Source organism: Papilio machaon, chromosome 20 (genome assembly GCF_912999745.1).
Source record: "Papilio machaon chromosome 20, ilPapMach1.1, whole genome shotgun sequence".
Taxonomy (NCBI): Eukaryota; Metazoa; Arthropoda; class Insecta; order Lepidoptera; family Papilionidae; genus Papilio; species Papilio machaon.
In genome coordinates this window covers 561,396-573,798 of record NC_060005.1, presented here as the reverse complement: position 1 = coordinate 573,798, position 12,403 = coordinate 561,396, and the positions used below count along the sequence as shown (strand labels likewise).

At 36.6% G+C, this 12,403-nt stretch overlaps 1 protein-coding gene across 1 annotated transcript; it reads right to left on the bottom strand.

Annotated features, from left to right (window-relative positions):
- Positions 1-697: 697 nt before the first annotated feature.
- Positions 698-7,004, bottom strand: LOC106707487 (DDB1- and CUL4-associated factor 12 homolog). Its single transcript, XM_045682821.1, has 10 exons — positions 6,618-7,004; positions 4,572-4,728; positions 4,050-4,202; positions 3,594-3,715; positions 3,050-3,149; positions 2,569-2,719; positions 1,962-2,119; positions 1,700-1,856; positions 1,200-1,297; positions 698-1,085 (listed from the first exon to the last, which is right to left on the bottom strand). The coding sequence occupies exons 1-10, from the start codon at positions 6,713-6,715 to the stop codon at positions 933-935; spliced, it is 1,347 nt and encodes a 448-aa protein (XP_045538777.1). The 5' UTR covers positions 6,716-7,004; the 3' UTR covers positions 698-932.
- Between the last annotated feature and the right edge of the window lie 5,399 nt (positions 7,005-12,403).

The window sequence follows — 12,403 nt, the reverse complement described above, 5'->3', positions numbered from 1 at the left end:
GCAAGTGTATATTTCGGCCGTATGAGGTAATATGGTATCGTATTTAGAGGCACAAGTCAATAAGCTATACTTGTTGAATTAAAAGTCGTACAAAGTTGCTTCTTAACGAACATGGCGGCAAACGTCCGCCATTTTGAATTTCAAGTAGTACCTATCACAATTTTTTTTGACAGTTAAAAAATTATCCAAATCCCAGTTAGATTAAAGATTTGTTATAAATTAATCCGATATAAATTGTGCTTTTATGTTATCACTTTTTTCATAAAAAATTATAGATAACTTTAGGCTCAAAAGCCTTGTACCTAAGTCCATGTTAAACGTTGCGTACGTGGGTCTAAAAGCTATATAAATGAAACATAAGGTATCGTAAGTCCCTATATAATAAATAGTTAGAAAGAAATTTATATTGTTTGTCTACCATAAAAAGGTATAAAAAATTGAGAATTATTCTAGTGATAATTATTACTTTTCAGACCAAACTGTGGGTTGTGTATTTAATTTCAATTCAACGTTTTTAATAAACCGAAAAATCCATACTTTTTTTCAGTTAATTTGCGAAATTTTAATATAAAATGATATTATTTTATTGGGTCTGGATTGAAATTATAGTCTGTTTAGATCTGGTGGCTAACAAACTTAGAAAAACTAAATACAAGCATATAAGCTGTAGTATAAAGTCCATTTAATTCATAATGAATCAAATTAAATAAGTATGAATTCAAAGTGTTAGATTTCACCAAAGTCAAAATTATAAAGAATTTTCAATATTACTACAACACTAAAAAACTACTAGAATAATAAATCAAGCCTTTAAAAACAATTTCGGAAGAAGTTTGTTAATTTTTCTCACAAAATCAAAGTTAACCCTTTGACCGCTGACATAAGACATAGTACAGTGACGTGATAGGCCCCATCACCGTATCAAACGAGGGTCACTGCCAGATACCGGCGTAGTTGCCAATAAGTGGTGCTGGTAGAGGACCACCAGCTGTGAAGATCCTCGTGCCGCTGTCATCATAACAGTGTGTATATATAGCGGGAACATACTTCACTTGATTGTACCCATCCGCCTCTTCATCAGGAAACTAAGGCGAAATACAGCGAAATGTAGTAAAAAAGCTACTTAACGTAGGAGATAATGATTACTTAAATAATCACTTAACGAATCTGGGTGTCGCAGATATACTAACAGAACTTACCACATATCCTCTAGAAGCTTTGAGCGTCACCGTTTTTGAAGAATGAATGTTGCTCTCCAGATATTTTCCCGCTCTTACGTCGTAGAACATCAACAGGCCTGTAAAATATTATATTGAAACATGTTTTGAATAGGTTAATGTTGGAAACATTTTTGACAAGGTCGACCTTTAGAAACATGTTCCACAAGTGTTGTATTATGCACTAAAAACATGTTCCGGAAATTTCAGAGAGAGAGTTAGAAACATGTTCCACAAGTGTTGTATAATGTATTACAAAACATGTTCCACAAGTGTTGTATCACGCATTAGAAACATGTTCCACAAGTGTTGTATCAAGCATTAGAAACATGTTTCATAAGTGTTGTATCACTCATTAGAAACATGTTCCACAAGTGTCGTATTACGCATTATAAACATGTTCCACAAGTGTTTGCATCTTGCATTAGAAACATGTTCTACAAATTGTCGAGAGTATTAGAAATATGTTTAGCAAGTGTTACCGAGGCCGGTGCCGATGGTGAGCATGTCTCCGCGGAAGCTGGCGGAGCGGATGCCGCAGCCGTTGTACCGCGAGGTGATCTTCTTGATGGACTGCAGCGTGCGACAGTCCAGTAGTAACGTGTAAGACTTGCAACCGATTGCGTACATGCCGCTCTCCTGAAGATAAAACAACCAAAGCATCTTAGTAATCATGTTTAGCATACCCAACTTCTGCAGCAAATTTCTTATTGTGCCAAGTGACCAGTAGACCTGAGGGTATACCTGTGTGGCGAGGCAGACGAGGTCCTGGCAGGAGGGCAGCTTGCGCGAGAGCGTCTGCCGGAATGTCTCCGCGTTGAACACGTGGATGTAACCGTTGAGAGTCAACGCCGCGATCTCCCGCCACCGTTGGTTGAATGTCAGCGCGCGGATCTTTTGACCTTGTACCATAACATTTATTTCACATTCACAAGGATATTCGAATACGAATTTAAACTCGTATTGAGTGATGATCCATCCAAAGTTTAGGCTGTAATGCTCATTCAAATAAGATCAAAACGGTAATAATGTAGTAACAATCCGAGTGGAGAATCTCAAGTGTTTAGAACTGAGCGCCTTATGTTTTTTTATATCATAAGTTGGCAAACGAAGCAAGGGGCCATCAAGATTCAAAGAATAGCAGTAACCGCTGCCCATAGACATCTGCAAATGCAAATGCCTACATTTAGTAGACGGAGGAGCGGACGCATAGAAAGATATTATCCCTTCCTATGTATCTCCTCCGTCGAAATCACTTCCCCTTCCTATCCTATTCTTATAATATGGGGACTGGAAAGAAGACTATAATCAGATCTGGTGATAGAGATGTAAGGAAGCTGTGTGTGCTCACCCGCGCGGCACTCCCTAACGGCGAGGGGTGCGACGTAGTCGTGGTGCGGGGGGGTGCGGGGTGCGGCGGGGGGTGCGCGCCACAGAGCCAGTCGCGAGTCCCGAGACCCGCTCACCACGAACTCGTCGTCCAACCAGCACACGTCCAGGATCTTACACACACATACATACATCTCAAAACATCAACGACCACATCTAAATTCCCCTAAATAGTGAAGTCACTGCCCATATACATACAGACAGACGAGCTAACACACAAAAAGAATATATTTCTACTGCTTTTGAATCCCCTCCTTCCCCAATTTTCTTACAAGAAAAGGGTGGGTAGGTTAAAGAAAACAAAACTTACGCCTCCGAAACTCTCACAATACCATACAAATATACAATCTTAAATAATAGAGTCATTTTAGTTACTACACGAATTTGTCAGATTTATACGTCAGTATGTATTAATTACTGTCCTCTGTATACATGCGACGTACCCAGTCTTTGTGCGCCTCTCCCACACAGACAGGGTCTAACGTGGGCAGACTGTATATTGCGAGCTCACACGAGTTCCGCGCACCAGTCGCCAGCAATGTTCTGCAATTAAACAACGCTAATCATACAAAACGTACACACAACAAACGTTTACGATCACTAGAAAAAGTAAACTTTAAAAATTTAACTATCAAGTAATCGATTTATTCATCTTTCAGAAAATACACCGTTTACTTGATAAATAGCTGTTTTCAATTTATGCTTTTATTTCGTTGTTAAATACCTATATTAAACTATTTACAAATTTACATTAAAAAACCAAGTAAATCTCAGGACTCAGGACTACATCAAGTTGTTAAGACTTGCCGCGCGATTTCCTTTTCTTATAAATTTTTTTCGTCTATAATTTTCTTAATCTAAAAAGGCAAAAGTCTTGGTGGCCAGTATACCACCTCTTTGGTAGAATGTTTATTTCTGAACTCAACTAATAGTACATATGGTATCTGATGAATAGTACAAGTGGTATGTGGTGGGTGTGATGTGTACCTGGAGGGGTTGATCTGCAGCGCATGTATGCCTGTCTGGTGCTCAGCGCCGGGCCAGGGAGCGCGAGGCCGCAGCGTGGGAATGGCATCCAACGACCGCGACCGCACATCGTAAACCATTAACTGACAAATACATCTTACTAATATTATAAATGCGAATGCTTCGATGGATGGATGTTTGTTTGAAGGTATCTCAAGAACGGCTCAACGAATCTCGATGAAATTTGGCTTGGTTGGGATGTAAATCATAATCTGGAAGAACACATAGGCTACTTATTAAGTTTTTTAATTCCGTTCGGACAGAGTCCTAGGCGACAGCTAGATAATAATGTATCACGTAAATATTATTACTATCAACCTGATTAGTTTAAATAATTTCTGAGATGTACCATATTCAAGCAGATTATCCATATATCGTAGTTTAAATATTATAATAAATAAGTATTGTATAATGTACCTTATTACATTTAGTTCCGAAGACAACCTGCCTGTCGGAGAGCCACTGTGAGCAGAACACTTTGTTCATGTTGCCCAGACTGACAGGCGTCTCACGGAACATGTCGTGTGTCAGCATATGTCGCGTCGCATACGACGGGTCCACGGACCGGGGCTGAGGAATATCACATAAATAGTAATAAATGCTGATAATTGATCTATTATTGGTCTTTAAAATTCATGATCATCATCAGTTCCCGCCAAGGGGCTCGGAGCCTACAGTAAGTTAGGAGTTACTAGGACATAGCCACGCTGGCCCAGTGCGGGTCGCTTGATTTCACACTTATATTATATATCTCCTCAGATATATGTTGGTTGTATCACGATATTTTCCATCACAGTAAGAACGTCGGATAAATGTACATATGTAAATCGAAAAACACATTGGTACATGGGGGGATTCGAACCCAGGACCTGCAGATTGCAAAACAATTGCTTAACCCCTGAGCCACCTATTTAACTAAGATTATTTTAGTTAACTTACCTCAGGCGCCTGAATTTCTCTAGATCGCACATAATCTACAAAGTTGTATGATGTGGAGAGTATGCGATGCTGCTGCGCAGGTGTCTCCTCCTCACTGTCACTGTCCGAATAACAAACAAAGTCCTCCGGCTTGTCCGGCTTGCTCTGCTGTTGTAACCTGAAATATTTCATAACTTTGTACTACAAAAAGTGAGATGAACCAAACCTATTCACTTTTTAGCCGACTTCAAAAAGAAGGAGGTTATCAATTTGACTGTATTTTTTATGTGTATTACAGCGAATACCATCCTTCTTGCTCCAATTTTGAAAAAAAAAAAAATGTAATCGAAAGGTAGTGAACTAGAAGACTACTTTAGCTTCAAAATGGGTTGTGAAAATTAGGGACATTTTTGCTTTCATCGCTTCCGTAGGCTAAACTATAGGGCCTACATAAAAGGTTATTGTAACATAATACTACTATAGAAGGAAAAATTACTATAGAAGTTAGTGATTTTAAACTACGGAATAAAACAAATTTTTGCCAAAGAGGGAAGAGACGTATAATGCGAGTTGATAGATAACAGCGAACAGAATGACACAGTTAAAAATTAATTTGGATTAACAAAATCTGAATTCTAAGACGGTAATCTTAAAATCAAGCTGTTGCTCGTCGTATAGTGGTAGACGCATATTACAACGGCGAATTGGCGCAAACAATTCAACATCATCAGCTCACTACACGTCCCCACTGAGGGGCTCGGAGCCTACCCCAAGTTAGGGGTGACTAGGCCATAGTCAACCATGCTGGCCAAGTGCGGGTTGGTTGACTTCACACATATCATTGAATTTCTTCTCAGATATGTGCAGGTTGCATCACGATGTTTTCCTTCATCGTAAGAACGTCGGATAAATATACATATGTAAATCGAAAATCGAAAAACACATTGGTACATGGCGGGATTCGAACCCTGGACCTGCAGATTGCAAGTCAAGTGCTTAACCCCTGAGCTACCGACGCTCTTTTATGTTACAAACAATTACTGTTATCTATATATATATATAAAAGAAAGTCATGTTAGTTACACTATTTATAACTCAAGAACGGCTGAATCGATTTGACTGAAAATTGGTGGGCAAGTAGCTTAGAACCAGGAAACGGACATAGGATAATTTTTACCCCGTTTTCTATTTTTATTCCGCGCGGACAGAGTCGCGGGTAAAAGCTAGTGTATATATAATACCTAGTTTGAGATAATTTTAAGGGCATCTAAGGACGATGAGATTAGTAAATTATATCATTTGTTATCAGCATATTTTGTTAATGGTCCAATAAACATTACAATATATTTATATTAAAGTAGTTTTTTTTTCCAATAATTTCACAAATTAGCTGCAAAATTAACTAATAACAAGAAAGTCTTAGCTAGTCTCTGCAGCTTGGATTTTTTTGTTGTTTTGTAAGATTTAGACATTTCGAAATATAAGATTAAAATGTCCTAACCCTACTGTTGTTAGATAAGATGTCATAATAAACATTGTATGTAACATGTTTTATAATATTCATTATTATCAGCTTACATAATACATCCCCATTGAGGAGCTCGGAGCTTACACAAGTAAGAGGTGATTAGACCATAGTCAACATTGGCCACATACCGGTTGGTTGACTTCACACATATCTTTGAAATTCTTCACGGTTTTGCTTCACCGTAAGAACAGCAGATAAATGTACATATGAAATTTTAAAATTTAAAAATACATTGGTACATCTCAGGGATTGAACCTGAATGAGTAGATTTTGTTCCGGTCCATTCAAGCCCTTTACAACTGTGCCATCAACGCCTATGCTCTTATAATATTGATTACTTTTAATTGGCTACACATGTTTCTCTCACATAATATATCTTTATATTGTTGTGTATGGTATTTTAAAATGTTTCTTATGCTAAACTGGTTTTACTTAATTAAACTTTAAAAAAAACATGGCACTAAAAATAATATGTGTAAGAGTATTTACAACATGTGTTAAATGTCATACATAGAAGGTAAATATTTATAAATGTTTACCTCAAGGCCCTAGCTTTATTTCTTCTTTCTTTAATTCTATTTGGTAGATAGCATGAAGGATATCTTCCTTCGACGGCACGTCGTACCGTCTGCGCCATTTTTCATACGCAGCACTAAAAAACTAGCACAAGTATTCACAAATAAAACACGTACAACTAGTCACTTTCGTTTTGTTCGACTGTAAATTGATCCATAACGGGAAGACATATAGTACTAGTTCCACCATCAAATCACTACACAAACAAACCCTTAATGGGTCACTAGAGTAATTATTTCAAATTGTAAACATTTAATACAAAAGTAAACAACATCTAAACACTTTTACAGTGTAAATTGCTTCTTTAGATCCCGAATTATTGAACAATCACAATGACGGAAAGCTGGCTGTCTGGCTGTCAGCAATTAACAATGTTGCTAGTGGCAAAATAAAAAGTGGCAACTTGCCTGTTTTAATATTGCTTTCGTTTTTTAACTGAGTACAGATTTTAAAAAAGGCAATTTAAAACTTTTTAATCTTACCAAAAACCATTATCTTTATTAAAAACACGATTTCATGAAACTATAATTTTCTTAAAGTCCAGTTATTTATTTGATCACTTATTGATGAACGCATTATAATACTTTGATTATATTCTATTTGGGGTAAAGTGGTAGATTAGCGTTGCATGGTACCTTTGGCAGCGACACAATGGATCTAAAAAAATTGTCACATTTAAAAATAACAAAGAAACCAATCTCCAAACGAAAGTAACTTGATTTACTTAACTTTTGATGCTTAGCGAACGACAAGAAACAAAGTTTTGAGTTTCTAGGTTTCCACTACTGCCAGGCGGGGTCACGGAAGTAAGCTCACGCGTCCCCGTGGCCCCGCCATAATGCGTCGGAGGGCAGTCAGGTTTTAGTGGGTATTCCGGTCGCCTTCTGCGGCCGGCGACTCCCACACTCCTACGCCATTGCACAGCCCGGCGTAGGGTGCGTAAATGCATTTCCTGACGTTAAAAAAAAAAAAAGGTTTCCACTACTGAGAAATAAGTAGAAATTCTGTCAGTATCTCATTTGCCTATCTACGCTAAGCCTTAGAATTAATCACTCAAAAAGCAGGATGCAGTTTAATTGCTTACCGTCTTCGAAACGGAAGCAGCAGGAAATTGTATTGCGAACTTAAGTTGCAATTTATTATTAGCAGGGAAAGGTTGATTACTAATGATAATTTAATGTTATACTAAATTAATTGAACTGAGTATTTACAACCGCATTTTTCTAATCACGTGACAAGCAAATACGACAATTTAACCTCAAATTAAACATTGCTGCCAATTGTTGCGTTTCACACTGAATGATGAAACCACGAACCACGAATAGCAATCAGTGAACACAGATTCGTTGACCTTTAAATTACAACGTAATATGGTAAATTTCATTGAATTTTGATTGATTGATCGTTTCGAGATCTAACATCTAAGATCGTTATTTTATAATAGTTTTGTCACTTTTGACTTTACTAATAATTAACTTAATTTATAAATGATAATTAATTTATAACTTTATTTCCCATCCCTCGTTCGTAGAGGGCGCTACTCTAACCAAGTTAGACAACTTCCTGCCTGCTAATTACATTTCGCTTTAAGAGAATTTCTAAGGTGTTCCTTTAGTTTTTGTTTTATTTACTTTATATTTGTAGATCTATTTTAAATAATTATCCAGATAAAAAAACACTACGGTGATTTAATAGCATCGTAATTAGTTAAAAAATTGGTATTATCTTTTAAAGGTTAAGGTTAATAATCTAATATATAAAATTCTCGTGTCACAGTTTTCGTTGCCATACTCCTCCGAAACGGCTTGACCTTGAGAATCGGCCAACATCTATTTTTCATACCCCCCCCCCATTTTTTAACTGCGCGCGGACGGAGTCGCAGGCGACAGCAAGTATTAATCTATAATAAGACAATTGTCATTCTACGAGTAAAATCAGTTGAAACCCACAGTAATATGGAGAAAATATTAAGACGAAAAGAATTCGTATAAGTCAAAGTGTGAGAAAAATATCAGGTGTTCAGAAACACTTGAGAATGTTTATCAAAGACCGGGATATCGGGTCTCCACTTAGCAGCACAAACATCTAGGTATAAGGGCTTACGTCAATTTTGATCGGAGATAAATGTGTGTATTTACTGTACATATACTAAAAAACTTAGGAAAATTACGAAATAACTTTGCTGGCCGGAGGTTCTTTCCTTCCAACCCTTGTATTATGAGGAAAGGTTGGGTAGAGGAAGTGGGTTTGAAGAAGGAGAGGACCCGCAGGAAGGGGGAATATTCTCTTTCTGTGCTTATCTTACATCGACGGAGAACCCCTCCTTAATAAGCAACGCATCTGCATATGCGGATGTCTATAGGCAGCGATCGCTTCACTATTTCGGTAAAGTTAGTCAATGTGTCAACTTTTTTTTTGTAGGGTGAATAGATATCACCCACAATATATACGGCGTGTTGGGCGGAGTTTCACGGGCCTCTATCTCCCCGGAGAATAGCAATGCATACGCAAAATATTGAATTTGCAATAATATTACACAGTTACTGTGTACAACGTCGACCGACAAATTGGAATAGGATCATAGTAAGAGTAGAAAATTAGTTTTCAAACTACATCAAGTCTTTTTACATTGCTAGCAGTCTATTTGGGATTACGGGGATGTTTATTTTTAACAAAACAATCTTTTTTATATTTTACTAATATTATAAATGCGAAAATTTTGATGGATGTTTGTTTGTAGGTATCTCCGGAACAGGTCAACGGATCTTGATGAAATTTGGCACAGATGTAGAACATAGCCTGGAGAAACACATAGGCTACTTATTATTATTTTTTTTAAATTCAGCGCGGCCTGAGTCGCGTGCGATAGCCAGTATTAAATATAGTCATAGTTACTCAGCACTACATAATTCATGAAGCATTATAATTGTGAAAGAATTTTGGTAATAATTTATTGATTTTATTCGTCATAAGGTGAGATAATTTGAGTATTTTTATGGTAACTTTTTCTTCCTCTTTTGGACTCTTATTATGATATTAGACAGGAATTGGCTGTAGTCATGTTATCCGTTCGCAGTTGGCTCACAGCCGCGGCGCCGAATTGTCTGCGAATGGCATCGACCCTCGCACTATTCCTGCCAAATGTTCAAGAAAATCTACATGCAAATAGTTGTAACGTTGCACTTTTTTAAAGAGCACCTTTTAAAAATATTGTTATAGGAATTGTCAGTGGTAGATCCCGCAATATCTTTTGCTAAGACAGGCGTGAAGTGGAAATAATTCCGAGTTCCGTCTGATGAGTGTGCGTATCGGAACCTTTATATTACTCCTTTTTACCTTCTTAACTTTTTCTTTTAGGCAAGCGAAGGTGGATTTGGCTATATGTGGTGACGTATATATTTAAAGTTTGGTAACGTTATCGTGGTCAAATGTTCAAAAACGTATCGCTGTCTCTGTTTTAATAAAGACAATGATGACGTTACCTAGATCCGTAATTTCTGCTTTACAATTAGTCTATGTGACCCTTAGATTAATAAGCAATTTTCCTTCGCAGTTAAATAACATTTCTATCGACATTTCACTCTACATCGCATAGTTTTCGTCCTTGATTTTCGTCGTAGTAGTATGTTGGGAACATAATTAGTTTAACGAAAGCCGCGTACTCGCCGCAGGGGATACGCTTGAAACTTCTGACCCGGATATGTTATGTACCGCATCGTTCAATCTAGATCTAGTTAATTCTAGTCTGGAATTCTCAGATTCTTGCTTAGTTTCAGCTAAATTCGTTTATATAAGATTCGTAGAGTTTTAGAAGAACAGCAAATGTTGAACTTGTACTCTTTGAATATTTGATGTTAAATCAAGTTAACTATGAAAATGTATTTATTAGAAAACAATTCCACGGAAAAGAAAGCTAAACTCTTTGTAAAATATTAATAAATCCTTTAAAAACAAACAAAAAACATTCATAACTTATGTTTCCATTCAAATAAATTAATTAAGAGTATTGTAACTTAAATACGATAATAGTTTGCTTAATTTTACGAACTAATTAAGTTGTACTTAAACTACTTAATTAGTTTATTCATACGAGAATGCATTCACATGACCTATGACACAGAGCAAGTGAAGTCCGTACAAGCTCATTCCGTACGATTTCACAGTCGCGATAATCTAATTATGAAACAGTCTTGTAACACGATTGTGTTTGACCGTACAAGTACCGAACTTGTACGGTTTTTATTCCGTTAAATATGTTGGAAATTAAGAATTACTGACGTACTCGGAATGTTTAAGTGATCACTATGGGAGTATCTTTAGTGTAAGGTTTAGCATTTTTATTATACAAAGCGATTAAGAGTACGATAGGTTATTTAACTTTGGTCTGTGTCATCGGTATCTAGTTTTGTAATATGTTATTATATCATGGAAAACGTAAAACGTTATACTATTTCTTTGTTATCTAATATTATAAATGCAAAAGTTTAGATAGATGGATGGATGGATGTTTCTTTGAAGGTATCTCCGTTACGGCTCAGCGGATCATGATGAAATTTGGCACAGATGTAGAACATAGTGTCGAAGAATACATAGGCTATTAATGAATATTTTTCTATATTCTGCGTGGACGGAATCGTAAGCGACTGCTAGTAACAAACATATAAGTTATTCTAATCTATTTCCATTAAGAATGAGCTTGTGGTAGGGCATGGTTCACTACAAGTCGAATGGACGATGCCACTACGAGATCTCTTATTAACAAACTCTTTAAGGTACTACTAAAACTAGTTAACTAGAGTTTTCCAAATTTAGTAAGAGTTGTCAACTTTCTTTTTTTAAATTATAAGGCGGCAAACGAGCAAGCGGCCACCTGAATTTACCGAATAACGAAGCGACATAGCCCATAGACTTCAACAATTGCAGATGCGTTATGCAATATTTATTACAACAATAATTCATTAAAACTGAATTTAATGGGTCAAAGAATAAGTCAACAAATATGACACAAATTAGCAAACTGTATTATGGGGTAGGTCAGTGTTTTAATACGGCAAAGAAACTAAATATATTAATCTATGTTCTATATAAAATGTTTATAAAATGTCGCTGTGTTTTAGTTGGTCTCTGGAATCAATTACAGCGAGAGTACACGGCAAGCCTATACGTGACTGAACAATGGCGGAGCGGATTATCCAATATTGTTGTGTTGGTACTGATGAAATTTTGATACTGCGTTTAACCGTAGTATTCCAATGCCGTATCACTAATATTAATACATATCGTTGTCTCTGTTATGTCGAAGAGAATGTAAAGGACGACAATATACAAGTGTAAGAAAAGTGGAGTTTACGGATAATAAAATCACTAAATAGTTTTTTTACATTAATTCATTATTGTAAGTTTAGACAGAGACAGTTGCGTAATATGTTTGTCTACAATTTTGTAGGAGATTTTGCTCTAATTAAAGTTCACTTTTTCATTTCTTTTTGTGATAACGGAGTTTGTTGATGCATTATAAATCTTCCAGTCTCTATTCAAAATCCTGTGTCAAATTTTACGGTGTACAATATGTTAATTTTCATATTAAATTTCCCAAATTTCATAATTAATACAAAATTTCCTTTGAAATATATCAGAGGTCACAAAGGCGAGCATCAACGACCAAATTGTAGGTCCCAGGGCGACGCGGCGTGGAAGCGGGTCGCGTCAGTTATTGTGGGTCGCGTCGCTTATTGTGCGGTCGCGTGAG